Source organism: Epinephelus fuscoguttatus, linkage group LG2 (genome assembly GCF_011397635.1).
Source record: "Epinephelus fuscoguttatus linkage group LG2, E.fuscoguttatus.final_Chr_v1".
NCBI classification, from domain to species: Eukaryota; Metazoa; Chordata; class Actinopteri; order Perciformes; family Serranidae; genus Epinephelus; species Epinephelus fuscoguttatus.
The window spans coordinates 21,653,331-21,677,352 of NC_064753.1; the positions used below are offsets into that span (position 1 = coordinate 21,653,331).

The 24,022-nt window shown below is 42.7% G+C and overlaps 2 protein-coding genes across 7 annotated transcripts in view; one reads left to right on the forward strand and one right to left on the reverse strand.

The window, feature by feature from the left end:
* Positions 1–8,903, reverse strand: part of kif26ba (kinesin family member 26Ba) — a 212,748-nt gene extending 203,845 nt beyond the window's left edge. Inside the window, 2 exon segments of the mRNA XM_049596076.1 lie at positions 5,281–5,673; positions 8,259–8,903. Coding sequence (XP_049452033.1) covers positions 5,281–5,673; positions 8,259–8,318 — 453 coding nt within the window. The 5' untranslated portion in view covers positions 8,319–8,903.
* A 5,563-nt stretch (positions 8,904–14,466) lies between these two features.
* si:dkey-127k13.1 (PWWP domain-containing DNA repair factor 3A) lies at positions 14,467–23,794 on the forward strand. Of its 6 annotated transcripts, XM_049604367.1 has the most exons (17): positions 14,468–14,693; positions 15,573–15,700; positions 16,761–17,089; positions 17,208–17,630; positions 17,749–18,171; positions 19,115–19,537; positions 19,656–19,923; positions 20,216–20,365; positions 20,459–20,529; positions 20,825–20,901; positions 21,160–21,220; positions 21,328–21,403; positions 21,533–21,583; positions 21,706–21,947; positions 23,040–23,261; positions 23,397–23,485; positions 23,578–23,794. In XM_049604367.1, the coding sequence occupies exons 2-17, from the start codon at positions 15,694–15,696 to the stop codon at positions 23,675–23,677; spliced, it is 3,012 nt and encodes a 1,003-aa protein (XP_049460324.1). In that variant the 5' UTR covers positions 14,468–14,693; positions 15,573–15,693; the 3' UTR covers positions 23,678–23,794. The 6 variants fall into 6 exon arrangements, with proteins under 6 accessions (XP_049460330.1, XP_049460338.1, XP_049460347.1 ...); XM_049604373.1 differs by lacking the exon at positions 19,115–19,537 and having other exon boundaries at positions 14,467–14,693; XM_049604381.1 differs by lacking the exon at positions 17,749–18,171 and having other exon boundaries at positions 14,467–14,693.
* The last annotated feature ends 228 nt before the right edge of the window (positions 23,795–24,022 follow it).

A 24,022-nucleotide genomic window follows, 5' to 3' on the forward strand; every position in this document is an offset into this window, starting at 1 on the left:
TATAAGTATGTTTAAACTTGAAAAACTAATCTTCAGTACAGATGAAAGCAATCTCAATGAATCTCAAGTTGCCAGTAAGAGGTCTGCGGAGAGCGAACATATTCACAAACATGTCCTTTTTTGGTTTCATTTTTATGTCTGAAGTGGAACAGTATATGTTTCACTTTATAAACATACACAGTTTTGACTTTCAGCTGATCTGAAACAGACACTTTGCTGGTGACTAACACACACACACACACACACACACACACACACACACACACACACACACACACACACACACGGTGACCCACTTTCCTGGGCTGGACTGGACCAACCAAAAACAGATCACCCTGCATCCACTTATGATTTGGGTGTGGATATAAGGGATGAACACGCATATATAGACAGACATACGGATATACACATCAGTAGAGGAGGGACAGAGGCCTTAAGTGAGTACAGCTGTGTAGCCAGATGTGCTTTTCAGTCCTGTGGTTACAAGCGTGCATGCATTTTGTGTGCATGTGTGAGTGTAAACCTGAAAACCTACTCTGCTCACTCTAATCCCTCAACAGGGCACCCTTTTGCTCTCTTTCACAGATGCTATATATATCTGTTTTAGACTACTCTTGAATGAGTGGTTATATGAATGAACGAATGAATTGTTTACTTTCTCTAAGACATATATTGGACAGCAAGTAAACACTGACACTCCTAACTCTTCACATATCGACGCTTGATCAGTGGCCCATTGGCGTTCGCACTGGGGAAACCCTTTCGTGACACTATGTGACGTCACAGGTGGCGACATGTTTTGATGCTCCAGCATTGCCAGACCATGGCATAGGCAGTATAAACATAGACGAATGCTAAGGGCACCGTCATCCATAGGGGGCGCCACAAATGGGGGAAGAAAAAAACCACAATGTTTATCTTTTACAGTTTTTGTATTAATACTATTACTACTTTTTTCAAAAATAGCATATAAGGCAACAATATCAAAGCCTACTAAATAATAGAGAGGCCTTTATTGCTGGGTTCCCGCCCAAATTTTGACTTTTGGACTTTACAGTGTTCTGGAGTTATTGGAAATGTTTGGATCACACAAATCAAAAACAATCGTATGTAGCCACCAAGCTAGCAAGCTCTACAAATAGTATAATACGGATAATATTACCGGCACCTAATCTTCATCTGCAACTGTGCAGAAGAATGCACAGACATGCAATAACTAACTAAATAAATAAATAAAATCTTGCAGCATTCAAATGTTGATTTAGAATTTGAGTGTCAGCGTAATAAATGACGCTCTGAAGCTTCGAGCTATTCGGTACAGCTCTACTGCACACATACACACACACACACACACACACACACACACACACACACACACACACACACACACACATACACATACAAAAATCCACTTTGTTTGCACTAACTCATCGCTGCTTATCAGACAAACAAGTGGATGAGCACACACAAACACCGGTTTGTCTGCCACAATAAAATATCACGACATTTAAACATAGTGACAAAGTTGAACATGGACACGTGTGTATATGTGTGTGTGCTTGTTTCTGTATTCAGAAAATGCTCTAACAGAGTGCAACACAAACATGCTAAATAGTCTCCAGGCACAACACACACACACACACACACACACACACACACACACACACACACTCACACACAAACACACAGCTGCAGACATCTAAACAGCGAAATATTCAATGGTAAGACTGGTGAAGGTCATCATTAGCATAGTATAAACAGCCCTGTGTGAGAATGTGTGTGTGTGTGTGTGTGTGTGTGTATGAGTATGCATGTGGCTAGCATGGGTCAAGCATAAACTATCATGTATTCATATCCAGGGACAGAAAGAGGTCTGCATGGTTCAGAGAGAGTGTGTGTGTGTGTGTGTACATGTATGTATGTTGGGGGGTATATCGGTCTGTGGATGTGAGTTTTTATTCTAGCTGTGAGAGGTCACATATGTCCTAGCGTCCTGTAGGAATAACATGGGGTCTCATGCTGACAGCACAACAGGAAGGGACACACACACACACACTCACACACACACACACACACACACACACACACACACACTCAGCTGAAGTGCTGTTGTGGCACATTTGGTGAAGGAGGAGGATTATTAGGTCACATTGCTTCACCAAGGACACGAGTTCAGCTTTTGCCCAACACCTGTGTGGGTCAGTTCACTCTTGTAGCAAGAGTATGAGGAAGAAACCACACTGTAAGAAACCCAGATATTGTATACCCTAGATTCAGCAGGGCAGCACATCTTAATTTTGGGTTCACCTTCACCGGTTGTTTTAAAAGAACAGGCAGATTAGTGCCAATGGGTTATACCATGTACCAAGCACCATGACAGTAAAGATTACTCATCTTTACTGAAAATCCAGTGGTTGCGATCTAATTCATTCATCCAAGAAACCCTGTACTGACTCATCCTGAATAAGTTGACTAAAGAAACTCAAGAGCAGGAGCTTAGGAGGAAAACTTATCCAGAAAGTCAAAATAACCCATTTCAAAACACATCAGAGGCACATGTTCACTCTTCTGACTGTGAAATTACTGAGACTATTCAGTGAGCTGCATGCACAGTGTAGCACACACTTGCTAACACTCCCACTTCCTCAGTCCATTTCTCCATTTACTTTTGAGTGTAAATCTGTTGAGCACACCAAGACAAAGGCTGTAAAATCTTTTTTTCCACTGACAAAATCCTCGAGCCAAAGAGAGATACTTTTCTTTGTGTTTTTTATAGTTTTATGTGCTAGGTTCAGTGATACGTTTAAGCTGGTTTCCATATTTGCAGGTGTTACAAGAGTACATAATTTATGTTTGTTGATACATTTTTCACACAAGCATATAGCACGCATACCAGTTACAACACTGTAAGCTATGTGCCTGTGCTTATTCTACACTGTAATAAAGTTAACCACAGTGGTGAAGCTTTAATCAGCCTCAACTAAACCCAACCTCATGAATAACATTTTAATTAGTGGTCTGCCCACCAACAGTCCCCGTTAACCCCCACCGTTCCTAACAATTTCCAAATGTCATATTCTTGGGCTAATGAGAACCCACTGTTTACACCTCTGTCTCTGACTTACTTGCTGTGCAGTAAGTCTTTCTCCTATATCTGAGTCCCACTCGCTGGATGCATTTTATTAGCCCCGTGGTGCATAAGAGCTGCTTATTTGTCACCAATTAACTCCAAGTCGGATGTGCGGCCCCACTGCATTCATAACTAAAATCCAGTCAACTGCAGCGGGAGAACATTGAACCCAGAGGCAACATGTTCAAAAAATGTATGCAGAGCCAAAAGCCATGCCAGATGGACTTTCAATGTGTGGTTTTTTTATGCTCTCTATTTTTGTTTTTTAACCATCCACCAGCCAAATCAAGGTCAAAACCAAAATGTACTCATTTCTATATGATAATGTTTATCTTACCCAAGTAGTGCAGTACAACATGCATTACATTACACAGGGACTGTGCAGATTTTCTCTCCATTTGCTTAAACAATTTTAGGTCAGTAAGGAATACTTTAGTTAAGGAAAACTTTATTTCTTTTTGCAGTATTATGTTTGTCAGTATGGCTCTGTTCTGGGGCCTCTCTGCCTTTCCTCCAGCCTACACAGGAAGCCTCTTTCACACGCCTATGTGGAAAGCCATAAGGCGGACAGAGTACACCTCTCTGCCCTTCCACATGCAAACAAGGAAAGCCTGAAGTAGAGTGAGCAAACCTCTCTACCCTTCTGCATGCCTATGTGGAAAGCTTAAGGCGGACAGAGCACAGCTCTCTGCCCTTCCACATGCAAACAAGGAAATCCTGAGGCAGACAGTGCAAACCTCCCTGCCCTTCCATGCACCTACATGTAAAGCCTTAGGCAGGGAGAGCAGCAGCAAAGATCCCCCCGGGAACAGAACAGCATCAATGACAAACAGATATTACATTGATAAGTCAGACACAACATGAAAAGGAGGAGCTGGGGTGGAGGTGGGTTGCAAAGCAGCTTGCAGAGGAAGCAGCAACAGTGGGCAGGCCAAAGCAGTTTGAATAGGGCACCCTGAATAAGGTTTGCCAATTGGTTGCATAGAAAGGAATCATGTGATCTATCAGCTGACTCCCCTCCATCAATCAGCTGCTCCATCAGTCGACTGGCTGTTTGAGATTTGTTGATTATTCATGAATTATGAGGTAGAAATCTATTCAGTGTAGGCTGGCATAACTATATTTAACTATATATATAACTATATAACTATGTACAGTATATCATATATAACCATTTATGATAAGTTTGTATGGTGTGGGTGTAAATTAACCTTTCTGTCCAAATGCCACTGTGGCTGGTGGATTCCAAAATCTACCAACTACTCAGTGGGTCAGCAATTTTTTTTTGGAGTGATGAGTGAAACAAATGTAGCAGCCACTTGTATATTTTACCACCACTTTGCCAGTGGCTGGTGCTAATTTTCAGCCCTGGTATATGATTAGATAGCATATCATAAATTAACACACACCACTCTGGGGCTCATGATCTGACTGCTAAGAATCATTGAATCACTGTACTAATGGAATTAAAATTGATTATATGGATCACCCAAAGAAAAAAGAAATCACCTGTCAAAGATTATAAGAAAAAAAACTGCAAATGATCTATCTATATGGATTCATATCTGCTTAAAGTGGTCTCTCAGTAATCCATCATGTTAATTCCCTCGAAAGGAGAAAAGCAATATCCAACAAAGTGAGCCGAATCGATTCCGGTGATATGATCAATCAGGTAAACTGCAGAATTCCAAGACAAAAATCCAAATAGTCTTGCCTGTGTAATCTATTATTTTGGTTTTGGCAACAGTAATTGATTTACAGCTTCAAATACAATAATTATCCTAAATCCCAAAGGCTGTTCAGTCTCTGCTCTCTCCCACAGCTGGTCAGATGAGGGCTGGACAAATTACAGCATCCTTGTGATTTATGAGAACAATAACTCAGTCCACACAGTGATGCAGTAAGCAAGGGAATGATTAGAGTCCAGGTCTTTCATGAGCAACCAAGTTAATATGTGTCACTGTCTAAATGCCACAGTTAATGAAGGAGCAAGTTATTTTTGGAAGCTGTGCTACTGAGCATTTCCAGCTCACCACTGGCTGACACAACAGGAAGCCTAACACACACACACACACACACACACACACACACACACACACACACACACACATTCATACACACCATAGACAAGCAGACAATCTTGTTATTACCTTGCTGGAGTAAGGTCCAGGGATGAGCAGTTTCAGTGCTTGTCTTTTCAGCTCTGTCAGCCTAGCGTTGCAGTTCTCACACCATATCCCTCTTTCACTACCAGGGGAGCTTCCACTGCCTGAGGCCGGTGATCCTGTCCCAAAACCAGGGGAGCCACCCAGTGAACCAGGCGATTCTGTCCCAATCCCTGGAGAGATGGTCCCTGGTGATCCAGAGAAGGACCCTGGTGAGGAGATTCCTGAGCCTGGGGATGGGGTGCCTGTGGAGCTCGGCATGGAGCCAGCACCCTCCGGGGCAGGGCGTGTGCCAGAGCGGGCATTTTCCTCGTAGGCCTTTCGGTACCATGTGTCCGGGAAGATGGAAGCAGATTTGGTCGGGGAGGTATCAGGCATCTGCAAAAATAAAATAAAAGAAGAAGAAGATTTGACTGATAGGCCTCTTCGTGTCTAGCATTTTGGCGTGTCATTAAAGGAACAGCAGGAGTAAATAATTATATGAATTAATAATGGACCCAAATGTTTTGCAATTCCATGAAAAGCCTATATTTTATGAAAATGTGCAACATCCCGATCATCCCAATGCACACAACAGGTTGCACAGGAATGAGAATAAAATAATGGGGAGGGGGTGAGGGCATGTGTCTTGTATCATGCAAATTAAAAGTCAAGCTATTTGCATTTTGCCCGTAAAGCAATATAATGATGTGTGCTCACTATATCCACCTGGCTTTATTCAACATATATTGTTGATGTTAACAATTCATCCATTGTTTGTAGTCCTGCACACAATGTATGAATCTGAAATTCATGAAAGAGAATCAAAAGCAAATGATTCTGGTTGAAACATATGAAATATATTCATAGCTTTAATGTCCATGCTTAGGGGAGAGTGGGGTTGGTTGCGTCATTTTTGTAGCGATATAAAATAACCTTCCATTGCTCATAGACTACTTGAATAGTAATGCAAACAACGTGATGTCTTAATGTCTGCTAACAATTTAGGGCAGCATGGCTGTACAGTGGTTAGCATTGGTTCGAACCCTGGGGGGTGGGAAAGCTCTTCTGTGTAGAGTTTGCATGGTCTACACTTGTCAGCGTGGGTTCTTTCCAGGTACCCCAGCTTCCTCCCACAGTCCAAAGACATGCAGGTTAATTAGTGACTCTAAATTGTCCGTAGGTGTGAATGTGAGTGTGAATGGTTGTCTGTCTCTATGTGTCAGCCCTGTGATAGTCTGGCAACCTGTTCAGGGTGTATGTACCCCGCCTCTCACCCAGTGTCATCTGGGATAGACTTTAGCCCCCTTGCGACCCCAATAGGATAAGTGGTTACCAATGCTAACAATTTATCAAGTTTTTTAGAGCCCAACTCAAACCTGAAAGGCTCAATATCATAAAATGTACAAGGAGTGCATTATCCCAAAATTCTGCCACCACAGGATGGCTGGGACACCTTGTTCTGGGCTAAAAAAAAATATATATATATATAATTTAAATTGAAAAAAATTGCAGTCTAAATTAAGACACCTTATATTTACAAATATCACTTGTTGACACATATCTCTGAGAAAAAGAAAACATTTGTAAAATTGTTATATTTTCATAAGTTACTGAGATATGGAGATGGGTTATCCTCTTAAGTCTTCATTTCAGTAGCACCTATCATCTCAATGTGGCTACAACAGGCTACATGTAGTCCACTGGTATACATAGGCTATTGAGTTTGTCAATAACAACAACTTGAGAGATTAAAAAAAAAAAGTTAAATAGTTGAACATTCAAATTGTGCCCAGGGGTTGAAATTAACAGTAACATTAAGTTCCTGCAGTAAGCAGTCATTTAGTAACTTTGCAGTGGGTCTTATTCAATACGGGAATAATTGTCTTTTTTGTGTCTACTTTTTGGGGGGGCTGCCTGTGGCTGCTGCAGCAAGGACACAGCGTTTGTGTATGGGTACCCCACATTGTTGCTTTCTAACTGGCCAAAAAGGCACTGCCCCCCTGTCCCAAATGACCCCACTCTCCCCTACTATACATGCCAGCAACTGATAGATGGTGAATATCTTGTTTTGGAAAGAAACTCATAAACTGAATACATAGTGGATAGTCATGATATAGTATCATGCCAACACACACACACACACACACACACACAGACAATGGGTGGTAGATAGGGAGCGTAAAATAATATTGGGGAATTAAATCACATCCTCTGACAATTAAAAACACACATACAGGAGGCAATGTTAAACATTTATTGTTATGGTGCTGCAACCCCAGCCCAGCAGTCAACATATTGGATGCTTCTATCACCATCTAAATAGGATTAAGTCAGATTCCATGTGGAGACCTGTGTTATTTTTCTCTATTCGTATAGCCACATGGGAACATCAAATGAGCCGCAAGGAGTTGAAAATTAGATCTTTTGCGGCTGGGTAAATCCAGTCAGAGAGGGCAGAGCCATTGATGTGGTGGTGGCTGGCGAGGTTGGGTCCTATAGCTACTTTAATCCCTCACAGAGGCTATAATAAGGATGCAGTGAGTAGGCTGATAGGTGGGAATGCTCAATAATCTCCAAGTGAAGAGGTGAGTACAATGTGAGCCAACCCTATGTTATAGATTAACGCTAATTAGGCTGTGGGAGGCAGGCGGTGACACAGGTGTGAGTGTGACACCTGATTGGTCCTCAGTTGGTGATAATTAAGAGATGTGGGAGAATAATACAAATACATACCACTCTTGTGACACTATAAGCAGTGATGCGCGAAATGTGAAATTCACAAGCAGTCAATCAACAGCATGAGCACAAATATAATGAGCTTTCTTCATGAGTTTCCTGTTTACATCTGCCTGAAAGGGTGAGCAGACTACATTTTTTTTTTATTTAAAAATGGGTGAGGTGAAGTGCATGCATCAATAAGTTTTCATGTTCACTGTAACAGAGGTGTGTCCACCCCTGGGCTACTTGAATGAATAACCTACCCCATATTTTCTGCTCCGGCTGCTCACAGACCTCTCCTTGGTCCCCGACAGTGAAGTCATGTTGGAGGTGAGATGAGGGGAGGGAGGAGAGGAGAGGAGAAACAACCTCTGCTGCTGCTTCACATTCAAAATGAGACCACCGGATCGATTTCAATTAACCACACACCCCTGCAGTTTGCTCTTCTCAATCTGGACGCAACCTCACGCTACTTCCAAATGCATGTGGAAGCCGGTTACATCCCCATTCCGCCGCAAAGAAACCAATAAAATCTGAATGGGTTTCTATTTCCACTGGTTGTTACCTCTGGAGAAAGCCCTCGGATCACTTCTTTAAAAAGAAACAAACTGGGAAATCACACAGGTCGTGAGAGACAGCAGACCGCTCCCTGTCAGCACAGTCTGCTCTGCGCTCAATGAAGCTCTCTGCTCAACAGCGCTCCGGACTCAGCCCTGCCTCTCTCCATCAGCTCTGCGTCTGACGCTGCACAGGTAACACACACTCCCACCCTGGAGCAAATCCCGGCTCACGGGCTAACAAAGTCACGACTCATTAGATCGAGTGAGATATAGCTGGTGCAGACTGCGGGGAAGGGTTGTTTGTACTTGTTACCCTCCGCACCCTCCTGTTGACTTCCCGAGGCTCCGCTCTGCGCTGAAGCCAGCAGTGGACTGAGGAGACAGGAGAGAGGCGCACATCTGGATGAGGGCGGGGCCAGCCTGCCCCTCATCATACACAGGCCAATACACATCCAGTGGTTCCAGCTGAGTGGCAGGTAGACAACAGCTGTCTGTGTGATGGGAGGAAACTGGACTTTTTGGATGGAAATTTAGAACATTACTTTGGGGATGGTGTTAGGATGATGTGAGTGTGCGTTTGTGTCATTAAGGAACTCTTGACTCTACCTGCCATTCAGGACAATCCTGAGGGGACATATTAAAAGGGACAGTTCAGATTATTTTTAAAGGTTATCTATAGTGAGTGTGTTACCTACAGTAGATGACAGTCTGCCTGCTTCCAGTTTGGAGAAGCAGACAGGGGTACCACCACAGAAGTTAGGCAATGTACTGCTGTAGATTGGGGCAGCAGCAAAACGTATTTAGTCACTTACAAAAAGGCCAACCCCCCAAGAAATCAATATCAGTTTAACGAGTGCAGTATTGAGATTTTTCAACCTGGTCTCATTCCGAAGACATCAAAATCCAGCACTTGGGCAGTGACTTGCAGCGTCAGACATTGACGAAAAAAAACATCCTTTAAGGTCGGCATGATACACAGTATGTCGGTGTTATGGTTTAACAGCGCTCAGTGTCTGGGGGAAATGCGGCAGGACAACAACAAAAAAATTAAGGTGGTGTCCAACAGACCCAACTTTCACCTGGCAGAAGAGTGTTCACGTCCTGCAAGATTATAAAGCCAAACCCTGTTGTTTTTCTCTAAACCTAACCACGTGCTTTTGTTGCCTAAACCCAACCATGTGCGTTAGTTGGAGAAAAAACAAGTCAATTTACATTGTACTGACGTTGTGCATTTATTTTGAAAGAGACTGTATTTAAACGTTAAATGTCCTGTAAAAAAGGAAGTGTATTTTGAAAGAAGACAATGCATGTAACAGGCATAACTTGACATGGCATCCCACAACGTCAACGACCAACACACCCACGGTACCTTACATGTAGTATCTGGACTTGGAAGGTCCATGACCACACATCTATATGTGACGAGGATGGAGTGAGAATGTGTTGGATTTTGTTCACCAAATTACAGTGCCGTCAGACAGCCCATTTCTTTGGCACTATATTTTCTCAACCATAGGATTTCTGTATTCCTATTTGCATTTCTCTTTTGGCCCATTCAGTCTCTCTTTGCAATAGTGCCTCTGTATACTCTGGTCCATGAAGGTATCCTCTTGTCTCCACAGTAAGCTGCATTTCATCATTGCTGTCATTATCAATTTGCTACCTGAAGGCAAGTGGAAGCAGTGAAAATATTCTCAGTACAGCATCCACTTAGACTGATACTGATTATTTAGGTAGGCCTTTTTAAGGTTGCTAAAATACATTTTGCCGATAACCCCCATCCACAGTGTACATTGCCAAGCCACTGTGTCGGTACTCCTGCCTGCTTCTCCAAACTGGGGCTGTGCCATCTGCCATCTACTGTGGGTAATACACTGGCTATGAATAAGTACCTCATACAACCCCACTTAAAAAAATTAGAGATTTTTCTGGAAGATTTACAGAAAATATAATCAAACAGTCAACTGAATTATTGACCCAAACAGCTGAAAAAATGATGTAAAAACTATCTAATTTGACTTAACTTGGACTCATGTCCTGAGAATTCCTTAAGTCCTGGCTGTGTCTCTGTGCACTTCCTGCTTTAATGAAGTAGACTATTGATAAGGTAAAAGCCTTTTGGGGGTGGAGAGGAAGAAAATTAGCAAGTTACAGATGGATGTTGTGTAAAGCTTGGGGACATGAACATGGATGGTGACAGACAAGGCAACTGATCGGTCATGATGACTATAATATTTGAACATTTGGTATGTGTACTTTTGGGCTCCTGCAGTAATCTCTTTTTCCTTGACCCACATGCACTTTAGAAAAGTGACCTGCAATCATCCCAGTCAGTCAGGGTTTTGGTCAAAAGATCCTTCCACTGAATTAAGTGTATGTGGTATACCAAGTCCAAGCCTTTGGAAGAGTGTAAAATCAATATAAGAGCAGTAGTTTTTCTGCATTAATTGTTAAAGGGAAGACACACATGCATTAACTCACTCAAGTGTTCTTAGGAACCACTGTATTGTGACAGAGAGCAGTTTGAGTGGTTACACAGTGCCCTCTACTGTTGTCATAGAGACACACAGAAGCTGATGAAATAATGAGTATGCTGGACTGCTTTAAACATGTTATGTTAATAATGCCATTTTTCACTATTTTGTCTTCACAGAACTCTGTGAAATAAAAAAAATGGCACCAGGAAATGTTTTGTCACACAGACCAGGCCTAAAAAGAGGCACCATTCTGCACAATCAAATTAGCAGTGCTTGAATTCAGCATTCAGCTATTCAGCTGCTTCAGTTTCAGGTCCCAGTGTATTATGCATTCTGGCTCACTGTCAGATTTTAAACCGCAAAAAATGTAGGCCTTTAAATGGTAGAGCCAATTAAACCATTGAAAACAGTGCTCTGCTTCAGCTGCAGCACATAGGGATGTATCAACAATGCAAACAGTTAGAGAAAAGGTCCCTATAGGGAAATACATGATGTTCATGAGACAGTTTTGCTTGTTGTCTGCTCTTTTCGGTGTTGATTGAAATGAGAACAAAAAAGATGGCAAAGACTGATATAAAATTCTTAGTAAGGGTGACAGAAGGAACTGAAGGCAAACAAGGTAAACAGCCCTGAATGAAGGACGTTGATCTCATAGAAAAGAAGGTGATTCAGTGTAGAGTCCTATGGGTCTGCCATAGGACACAGCAGCCTGTGGCTTGGGCATGCAGCCTTTACTCTACATTTCATTTAAAGGGAAAAGCTGCCTAAATTAGGAATTCCAATATGTTATTTCCAAGGCATGGAAAGTTTAATCAATATTTGATATATTTTTAACATGAGCTGATCTCTCTCAAAGCCAGAAACCAGAGATGGATGTCTCAAACTTGTGACGTCGTAGGGTAAAACGTCTGGAGCTGCTTTATAGACAATGAATGGGAGCCTAATCTCTCAAGACAGATTCTGCAATCTACATTGTAGATTAGTAAAGGAAGAATTTTTTTTTTTTTTTTTTTTTTTTTTTAAACCGATGGATTTCCAGATTGATGGGAGCCTAATTTTGTGAACCCACAGAATGTATGTTTTCTTTTTTATACCCAAATGAGCTTTATTCTATTATAGTTTTCTCAGCTCTGACACAAAAATATACACAGAACATTCCCCTGGGGTGCTCTCGGTGTCATCTGTAACACCTTTCCTACTTCATTGTCTATGGAGCAGCTCCAGACTTTATACCCTATGACATCACAAATTTGAGTTTTAGCACTCTAGTTTTTGTATTTGGGAGAGTCGTTCATTTTTACCAATATTTTTGAACTAATTAAGACCACAGAAATAAAGCAAGTATGAATTCTGAAAATGGGTGAGGTCACCCTTTAAAAGAAAGAGGATCTTTATTAGTTAGATGTTGTGAAAATGTGTAGGCTGCTGTATGGTGTGAAACATAGGACTATACATTGTATTGTATAAAATCCCAAGGAGATAATCATAGACAATAGCCTAATAGAGAATTAAACCAGAAAAAAATGTTGGGGAACCAAACAAAAATGGAAAATTAAACAGAATTTGAGTAGCTGGATTTTTTTTTCCATGTCTTATCATAATATCCTCCTGAGACCCTGTGTCCTAATTTGAGGACATCACATTTTGGGTTTTCTTGACCTTATACTTAATTCTATTTAACTTAGACCTGTTGTCCTTGTTCGTGGACACTTTAGACTAAGAGTATGATACAATATTCCATGTAAAAACAAGATGGCAGCAATCTCAGTCAAATCGGTCTGTAGCCAATCGCGACACAAAAGTGGACGAGGTCAAAAACCTGATCACATTTTATGGTTGAAACTTGTTTATTTGTTATTAATAATATTTGTAGTTTGATATGGCAACAATTTTGACCAATTTTAGTAACAGTAACAAGCAAAGACACTTAATGAGGAAGGACTTAGGGACTTTATTATCATCTTGTGTGAGGACAGTGGGACTTTACTGTTGTCCTGTTTGAGGACATTGGTCTCTAATTATCACTGACAACATGCCTGTGGATATTCTCATTCATCCAGGTCATAGTTATCTCAAGGCAGAACTCCATAGACTTTGTGAACAAAGTAAGAGGTTTAAAAATGGATCCAGATGATACCATGGTATCCTATGATGTGACCTCCCTGTTCACTTGCATTCCAACCATGGAGGCTTTGGAAACAGTCAGGCAACGGTTGATACACGACAACACCCTCCATGACAAAACCAAGCTCAGCCCAGACCAGATATGCCAACTACTGGAGCTCTGCCTGAACACTACCTATTTCAAATACAATGGCAATTTTTACAGACAGACACATGGCTGTGCCATGGGCTCACCGGTATCTCCCATTGTGGCTAACCTGTACATGGAGGATGTAGAGTACAGAGCCTTGAACTCCTTTGAGGGAACAGCACCGAGCCACCGGTTCAGATATGTGGATGACACATGGGTTAAATGTGTCTGGGGTATCTGAAAAACTCAGGAGGATTTTCAGCAAACACCGCATCCCTGTGTATCTCAAACCCAGTAACACACTCAGACAAAGACTGGTACACCCAAAAGGCCGTACACCACACACTCAGAAGAGCAACCTAGTGTACGCTGTCCAATGCAGTGAGGAATGCCCAGACTTGTACATTGGTGAAACAAAACAACCACTAAACAAACGCATGGTCCAACACAGAAGGGCTAACTCATCAGGGCAAGACTCAGCTGTCTATCTACTCCTCAAGGAGAAAGTACACTCCTTCAAAGACAGCAATGTGCACATTTTGGACAGGGAAGACCGATGGTTTGAAAGAGGTGTAAAAGAAGCCATCTTTGTGAAATTGGAAAAGCCATCTCTCCGTAGAGGAGGAGGTCTGCGACACCAGCTATCCCCCAGCTATAATGCTGTCCTTTCATCCTTGCCCAGGAGGTTTAACAACTTAACCTCTAAAAACAATGGTCGCTCACAAATGGCCCCATGTGACTCTGACGACTCCAATTGCAGCGTTGCAGCAGGAGTTTCAACAACTGTCATTGACACACCATTGGAGCACTAACGAACCAGTGACATCATTGGCCTTGTGAAGACGTCCCCAGAGGTTAAATACCTGGGTGCTTCCACACCAGTTTGTCAGACTAGTTCCAGCCTAGTCAGACAAGCATGAACTGATGAAGCCTCTTGGATAAGAGGTGAAACGTCTTCTAAGACAAAACCAAGTCCAGTTGCGTTCGATTCAGTTGCCTTGAGATATCACTGACAACGTTTAGTTTTTGTACTTACCAGGTCCTACTGGTCCCAGATAGTTAGTATAAATTAAAAATGCAAACCAAACAAAAGGAGGATATTCGATTTTTTTGAATCTGCGCACTCCGAAACGGTAGGTGGCGCTACTTGTCTTTAAGGCTGGTCTACGATCCGTGATCACCACAACAAACTAGTGGTGAGATTTGTTGTATAGACTTGCCCAGAGGAATTGGGTGTGCGACATGTTGCTCTCACTACGGTTAATGTTTGCTCGATATCGTAGTTTGGGATTGTCCTTTCAGTCCGCGAGCAGCAGTGAATTAATGTGTGCATGGACCACTAACTCTGCCTACAGTTTTTACTGAAGCGGGGAGCTAACTATCTAAACAGAAATCAACGTTTTCAAGGTGAGCTGCTATTTTTGTTTTGCCTGGGGAAAACTTGTCAATCACTTTTGCAAGTTAAGATCAGGTCGTAGGCGTGCATGTTGCAGCTATCGCATTAAATGCTGGATTGTGGCGAGAGTTAGCTTCCTGTAGCTAAAACTTATCTTACGCTGAGTTACTGTCACGTAGCTATAACTACTAAATCACCGTGCAGACCTGACAGGCAGTTTCTGTTTATGTCACGTAATATGCGTCAACAATAAACAACTGTCGCTGCGTGCATTACTTGGGGGTTTTGTGGATGTGTTTGTTTACTTACTTAGCATGCTAGCTACACAAACAACCGAGATGATGTTCCCGAGAGTTTGTGTTAGCAAACCAGTCACATTTCGAACTATCGCGTGAAGTCGTCTATCTCTAAAACGTTTAACTTTGATATTTCTGTTGTGTTAGCATAGTGTTTGCGCATATGTGACGTTATTTTTATCGTGAGACTCTCAACTGTTAGGTCGTGTGAGGATAAAACCCAACTGTTGCTTCCAGGAATGTAACGTTAGCGGGGGAGGGGCTGCTGGTGTAACTGTAGTGCCATATCTTTGACATATGGACAGTTGTTTATTTAACTCCCTAACAACATAACAGTAACGTTACTGAGATAGTTAACTAACGTCAGCTAGTTTGTCACCTCAATTTGCAAAGCGCTTTGATCCCGTTTCCATAGCCACAGGCGTTTCTATTTTAACAAACTCACATGGCACAGTCAGGCTTACAGAAACAGAGTAAGGATGGCATTCATCTCATTGCCAACATGGCCCAAAGCGGAAGTAGCGCCCAAATGTTGCAGGTTGGTTCAACAACATTCCCTCACCCTCTCCTTTCTGTGTCTCCTTTGTCACAAAGCTGTCAGCCCTGGCGCCCCCCAGGTGAAGGAAATCAGCTCTGATAACTATCCCACATCCACACTTCAGTAGACTTCTGATCCAATGACCCCAAGGGAAAGGCTACACTAATTCATGCAACAATGAAAGGTAACCCAGCATGTGATCTTCATGATTCCTCTTTCTGAGTTCTGTAAAGTCCAGTTCAGACCAGAGATTCATTGGAAACTTACAACAACTTTCAATACACCGTTCTGCAATGTTTTAAAAACCTGCACACCAATGCAACTAGTTGAGACAGTGTATCATCTCTATGCAACAACTCTCTGTATTTCTGTTCTGATTTCCAGATTTTCAGGCTTATTTTGCGGCTGAATATAATTTGTAGCTTCTACAAACATGAATGAGGATAGTGATAGTGACATACTGGCTACAGTAACATTTGTAGTATTGATGACTAGGGATGCACCGATCCGATATCTGGATGGAATATCCGCCCGATATCATCAAAATAGATGGATCGAGTATCAGAAAATGCAACCTACACCTGAGGCGATCCTTTCCCTTTAAATCTATTACAACACGAGCTACGTCACTACTGTTTTCTGTTCTACATGTAAAGGTATATAGCTTTCAGGTCAACCGTGGTATCAGATCAGTATCTGGTATTGGCTGATACTCAAAGCCCCAGCATCGGGATCGGTATTGAAACTGAAAAAGTTGGATCGGCGCATCTCTAGTGATGACAGAGCAAAAAAACAAACAAAATGAGCATCAGATGGACTGTGTTCATAATAAATACGCCACAATAATATAATATAAATAAACAGAATGTGTGCATGGGGGCGGCAGTGGCAGCCCACCATACAACACTAGCACACCATGAGGACGGAAACAAAGGGCTCGGTGGGGACAGAGCACCTGCCGCAGCAAGCAAACACGCTGTCTACGGTCATTTTGACATGACCAGCAGACTTCAATACAAGCTGATTGTCTGTATAAACAGGTGACATGCTTTGTGTTCCCAAAACCAGCTGCTGGCAGTTTGACCAGCTGAGTTGTAGGTGACACCATCAGCCGGCTTGAGTCAAGCTCAGACCGGCCAGTGCAACTTCTAAAACAGTTTTGTCTTGTTCCGAATCTTTGGTCTGAACTGGGTGTAAGTGCTGCAGAAGCTTTTCAGAGTCAGCTATATCTGTGAATGTTTCAGGTGGATCTCGAAGAACAAGGAAAGGGGAACCTAAAAAGACACTAACAAAGAAAACAACAACACAGGCAGACGCCGTCTCATTTCAAGGCACAGAGGAATCAAATGCTGTGCCAGGCAATCATGTTGCCATTGTCAGCCAGTCCACTGCGAGTTCCTTACCAAGTACTCCAAAAAGGGGCAGGGGACGAAAGAGACGGACACAAGAAGCCCTCCTGACCTCCACACCAGTGCACAGCTCCTCCACTGACATCCTGTCCAACATCTCAGAGTCTCCGCATGGAGCAAATCAAGCGGAGCTAGAGTACACCGAAGTCATCACACAGTTAAAGGTGATTGATTGTATTTTCACTGATACTGTTTATGCATTGTGAGCCCACAGTTTTTCCTCCTTACTCAGTAAATATCAGCCATATCCTTAAACTCCTTTTGATGTCTGTTCTGTTTTAGACATCAGAGGTAGACTCGCCACGCTGCAAATCAAAATCACAAAGCAGAAGTAGGAGTACACACGCCTCCCAGCCGAGACAGGTTAGAAAAGGGGTGACAAAGGAGCAAACACGGACCTACAGTAAAACCAACGGTCCTCCAGCCAAGCGATGGAGAGGCAGGACGCGGAAAGTGGAGAAGGGCACAGAGGAATCAAATGCTGTGCCAGGCAATCATGTTGCCATTGTCAGCCAGTCCACTGCGAGTTCGTCACCAAGTACTCCAAAAAGGGGCAGGGGACGAAAGAGACGGACACAAGAAGCCCTCCTGACCTCCACACCAGTGCACAGCTCCTCCACTGACATCCTGTCCAACATCTCTGAGTCTTCTCATGGAGCAAATCAAGCGGAGCTAGAGTACACCGAAGTCATCACACAGTTAAAGGTGATTGATTATATTTTCACTGATACTGTTTCTGCATTGTGAGCCCACAGTTTTTCCTCCTTACTCAGTAAATATCAGTCATATCCTTAAACTCCTTTTGATGTCTGTTCTGTTTTAGACTTCAGAGGTAGACTCGCCACACTGCAAATCAAAATCACAAAGCAGAAGTAGGAGTACACACGCCTCCCAGCCGAGACAGGTTAGAAAAGGGGTGACAAAGGAGCAGACACAGACCTGCAGTAAAACCAACGGTCCTCCAGCCAAGCCCCGGAGAGGCAGGACGCGGAAAGTGGAGAAGGGCACAGAGGAATCAAATGCTGTGCCAGGCAATCATGTTGCCAACGTCAGCCAGTCCACTGTCAGTTCATCACCAAGCACTCCAAAAAGGGGCAGGGGACGAAAGAGACGGACACAAGAAGCCCTCCTGACCTCCACAGCAGTGCACAGCTCCTCCACTGACATCCTGTCCAACATCTCTGAGTCTCTGCATGGAGCAAATCAGGCAGAGCTAGAGTACACCGAAGTCATCACACAGTTAAAGGTGATTCACATTTAAGACTAGACTTAAGACTTTCCTCTTTGATAAAGCTTATAGTTAGGGCTGGCTCAGGCTTGCCCTGTACCAGCCCCTAGTTAGGCTGACTTAGGCCTAGTCTGCCGGAGGACCCCCCATAATACACCGGGCACCTTCTCACCTTCTCTTCTTCTCTCTCTCTCTCTCTCTCTCGTATTCTATTACTGCATCTTGCTAACTCGGCCATTCTGGATGTCACTAACTCGGCTTCTTCTTCGGAGCCTTTGTGCTCCACTGTCTCTCAGATTAACTCATATCACAGCGGTGCCTGGACAGCGTGACGTGTGTGGTTGTGCTGCTGCCGTGGTCCTGCCAGATGCCTCCTGCTGCTGCTGCTGCTGCCATCATTAGTCATTAGTCATACTTCTACTGTTATTATACACGACTATTGTCACACATGTATACTGCCAGATATTAATACATACATTCAACATATTGTACCACAGTAGCCAGAACTATAATATTATTACTTTCAATAATGTTGTTGTAAGCTACTGTCATTACCTGCATCTCTCTCTCTCTCTGTCTCATTGTGTCATATGGATTACTGTTAATTTATTATGCTGATCTGTTCTGTACGACATCTATTGCACGTCTGTCCGTCCTGGAAGAGGGATCCCTCCTCAGTTGCTCTTCCTGAGGTTTCTACCGTTTTTTTTCCCCGTTAAAGGGGTTTTTTTGGGGAGTTTTTCCTTATCCGCTGTGAGGGTCATAAGGACAGAGGGATGTCGTATGCTGTAAAGCCCTGTGAGGCAAATTGTGATTTGTGATATTGGGCTGTATAAATAAAATTGAAATTGATTGATTGATTCATCGTATTTTCACTGATACTGTTTATGCATTTTGAGCCCACAGTTTTTTCTTCCTGCTCAGTTTTCTAAAACTCCTTTTGATGTCTGTTCTGTTTTAGACTTCAGAGGTAGACTCGCCACGCTGCAAATCAAAATCACAAAGCAGAAGTAGGCGTACACACGCCTTCCAGCCAAGACAGGTTAGAAAAGGGGTGACAAAGGAGCAGACACAGACCTGCAGTAAAACCAATGGTCCTCCAGCCAAGCGATGGAGAGGCAGGACACGGAAAGTGGAGAAGGGCACAGAGGAATTGAGTGCTGTGCCAGGCAATCATGTTGCCAACGTCAGCCAGTCCACTGTCAGTTCCTCACCAAGCACTCCAAAAAGGGGCAGGGGACGAAAGAGACGGACACAAGAAGCCCTCCTGACCTCCACACCAGTGCACAGCTCCTCCACTGACATCCTGTCCAACATCTCTGAGTCTCCGCATGGAGCAAATCAGGCAGAGCTAGAGTACACCGAAGTCATCACACAGTTAAAGGTGATTGATTATATTTTCACTGATACTGTTTCTGCATTGTGAGCCCACAGTTTTTCCTCCTTACTCAGTAAATATCAGTCATATCCTTAAACTCCTTTTGATGTCTGTTCTGTTTCAGACATCAGAGGTAGACTCACCACACTGCAAATCAAAATCACAAAGCAGAAGTAGGAGTACACACGCCTCCCAGCTGAGACAGGTTAGAAAAGGGGTGACAAAGGAGCAAACACAGACCTGCAGCAAAACCAACGGTCCTCCAGCCAAGCCCCGGAGAGGCAGGACGCGGAAAGTGGGGAAGGGGAATTTACAGAAGGATAGCACTACTCAGTCATTTGAACGCTCTCGACCAAGATTTGAACTGAAGACAGCTGACACAGCAGAGCAAGGTAGTGTCTCCTTTGTATCTGTCTCATGTAGATTCTCCATAATACTTTTAAGACATCTGAGACATTGTGTGTTTTAGGAGGTCATTACCCTCGCAATCCAAAGCATGATAAATTGTGCACAACCACGATTTTCGCAGGATCCATTTCAAATGTGTTGTACTCTGTGTGGAGTGAGTCGGGGCAGCTAGTTACGCTTGTAGAGCAGCATGCTTTTTTTTAAGAATTCAGGTGAGCAAGATTATTTACTCTAACTCTGTGGTATTGCTGTCCACCCCACCCCACCCCCCAAAAGACGAGTCTTTGCTGTCTTCAGATCTATCGATTGAGCTGAGCTGCCCTGAGGAACAGCTGCCATCTTTGGACTTCCCAGAAGATGAGGGAAGTGATGAGGAGGAGGACGAGGACGAGGAGCTACCAAGTTTCTTGATGCAGTCAGACAAAAGTGAGAGCGACTGCAGTGACTGAATGCAAGGGCTAGCTATGGACTGGATTGTGTGTACATGTATACTAAGAGCTGATTGTGTTTGTCTTTCAGAGCCCCCGTCCATCACAGAGGGAGTGTTTGTCTGGCACAAATTTAGACATTATCCATTCTGGCCTGCATTGGTAAGTGTTAAAGGCTGTGTGAAGGATTTGTTTCTCATGAGCACATATTTTTTAAAGTTTTTAAATTGAACGATACACGAGATTTTTGCCTGATATTCAGAATAGCAATTCTAAACTCTCGCATGAACTTCAGATGACAGGTGGATGATGTTTACTGGGGAAATTAAGTTAAAGTCTATCATTGGTTGAAATACTGGTGATGTAAAGTAAGGCCTGTAATCAAGACAGATACAAGACAAAATAGCAAACACTGGAAGCCGTAAGGGTTTTAAATCTGCACTGTTTTTCTCTGCAGGTAAAAAGTGTGCATCGTAAACAGAAAAAAGCCAGCATCATGCTCATTGATGACCCAATGATTCACAAAAAGAAAGGGTAGGAAATAAAATGCATTTTTTCTCACTGGTTTGTTGGTTAATGTTTATGCATGCTTATCGGGTGTGAGGATCCCTAGGTCATATAGAACACCCGGCTAATGGGGATCTTAACATGAATGAAAGCCATGCAGCCATCCTATGCAAATAGATTTGGTTGTAAAATAACCTGTATTGTCAGATATCATTAAACTGGGCCTCATAAATGGACATATTTAAATAGAGTGTGGTTTTCAGTCGTATGCTTGTGTTCTGGAAGGTTCACTGTGCCTCTGAAAACCCTGAAGCCATTTGACTGTGAAGAAGCTGATCAGCTGGTGGTAGGAACTGCTTATGAACTATGCACTCAATTTTCTAAAATAAAAAAATAATGTCCTGACACAGTGGAGGAGTATTTTATGTCTCTCATAATGATTTTGTCTCATAGTTAAAAGCCAAAGAAGAGTACGATAGTGCCATTGTGTGGTCGTTGGATCTCATATCAGACTACAGAATACGGATCGGTAAGTATTTTCCATTTATTCCTATTCATACAGACACTGATGAAGGACAGTGATGCATGCATTATATTTTAACAGTATTGTTGTGACACTAATGGCATTAGGCCTACTAATCATGTTTTGTCTCTGCAGCATGTGGCTCATTTTCTGGCTCCTTCCTCGAGTACTTTGCTCATGACATGAGTAAGTTTCTTCCTGTCATCGTATATGGCACCACTGCACCACTGTGGAATGACGATCTGAGTACACCTGAGCCATACGTGGTTCTGACAATGTTCTTTACCGTCTGTCTCTAACTACTTCAGGCTATCCAGTAAGGAGGACGTACCCGCAGGCAGCCTCAGAGAGACTCACCATCACCACTGATTTGATGATGGAGGCGCCGTGTGATGATCATAAGGAGGACAGCTTTAGTGAGCAACATGAGGAGGTCAGCAGAAGTTCAAAGAGGCTACTGCCAGACCGGAGTCATGCCGCCCACAACCGTGCCAATGAGAAGCTCGTACATTTCATAGTAAAGCAGCGCATGGTGGAAGGACGCCTTCTGGTACGTTCACTGGAGCTTCTTGCATTGTTGCATTGTTTGATTGTAAAGTTTTAATAGTTCGGCTTTAGCTTCTAACTATCTGTCTTTTTAACCTGTTGTTGCTGCTGAGTCAGTATGGCATCCTGGATATATCCTTCAAACACAGACTGTAGACCCCTCTGTCTGCTTCTCTCTGGGATCACTCTTTCATTTTTCCACAAATATGATAATATTTCTTCAGGGAGTGCAGTTAGTTACAGTGTGGGCTCCATGCTTACTCCGACAGCTTGTCAGATCATCACAAAGGGGCGGGGCTTAGTGAAAGGTCAGTTGGACATGAAATTTGCCTGCTCAAATTATATTTTGGCAGTTTGGCTGATGACTGTAACATAACAAGGCCAGTCTTTCAGAGTGCAAGAGAAACATCCATTGTGAGGTTTTGGCATCAATCAGTTTATTTATCTGTCACATGAAATCATATGGATATAATTGCAATGAAATGTAATCCGTCAGCTCTATCAACTGTGTAGTTAAAGCAGTGTAACAATAAATATTTTGTATTTGGAGGGGCGTGTAGGGTCTTAGGCAGGGTCTTCATTCAGGATCATTGTGGCCTGAGGGCAGAAGCTCTGCAGCAGTAGTAAGACATCTAAGAGTAAATGTGCTTAATCCTTGTGATAGTCATTGTATTAAGCACTTAAATAAAGCTTGCAAGATGAGCACCTGTCACTTAGATTTGCAGCTGTATGCTGGTTTCAAGGTATACCATGGTATGAAAATTAATGGCAATCACACTATGTACATTTGCATCTCCAAAGTATTTGGAAAAAAGTGCTACTAAACTGAGAATCTGACCTTTACTGCAGGTATTTTTAAAAGGGAGACTTTTTCCACATACTCCTTTTAAAAAATGGTTTCAGTTTTCAATTAAAGCATTTGTACAATCCCCAAAAAGCCTACATTGCAACTGATAGTGATGATAATTGTTCAATAATGTATGCTGTGAAATCATGTTATATTGTTAGACGACTGTTGAACCATGAAAATCTCATATTGTAGCAACCCTACTGTCACTGGATAAATAATCCCATCCTTCCTGTCTCTCTCCTACAGGCTGTGATCCGTGGGCAGCAGCAGTCCAGATGGCTTTGCTCCTTCCTGAGTTCCCGACGGAGGCGGGTGGTGAACATATACCTGGAAGATGACCAGCAGTTGGACCAGGTCTACTGGTACCTGAGTGAGCTCTACGCTACGGCTGTGGCCACTGCCCCCTGCCTGGCTGAGATGAAATCTATAGAGCGTGTCCCCTTTGTCCTGGATGTGCTTCTCCCTGAGGTTAGCTAAAGCTTTAGTCACTGCTTGTTTTTGTGTTGTTGTTTTTTTTCCCCTGATAAAAGCATAGTGTTTTCTGATATGCATGTTACAGTTCATGTTGTAGAGGTGTTGTAAAATTATCACCCTCCTGTGCAGGCCATTATCTACGCCATAGCTGGGGTGGACAACGTCTCGGTAAAAAAGGCAGAGGAAAAGTACCTTAAAGGTCGATGTATAAGTCACAGGTAAGAGCTCGGTGAGTTAAGACAATGCTACAGCAAATACTAAGTGCGATCAGTGACCATGGATTTTTTTCTCCATTTATTTTTCATTTCAGGGAGAGACAGGAGTTTGACTTGATGATTGAGCGGCAGATAAGGAAAAAGTCACAGCATCAAAACACTTCACTTGTGATCGTCTCTGACCCCATCAGTTAGAAGACTGAGTATTGTAAAACAATACAGTATTTTTGTATATTTTTTATGTCTTTTTTTTTCTACAAATGTAGCAGTATTTGCTTGCCTTACAATCACTGATAAATGGTCTTAAAATAATCCAAATGTCCCGTGCCTTTTCTTATGATCAAACACTGTACATAGTGATTTTTAAGCTTCAAAGCTGTGCAACATGGGGGAAATATTGAAGCTGGTTCATAATGTCTACAATCATAATAAAAAATGCTAATCTTATACATTACGAAAATTATTGTCTGTATATGAATGTGTGCTTCTTTTGCAGAATTATTGTTTTACAAACTATTTTCCCAGCAGTGAAGGCTTTCA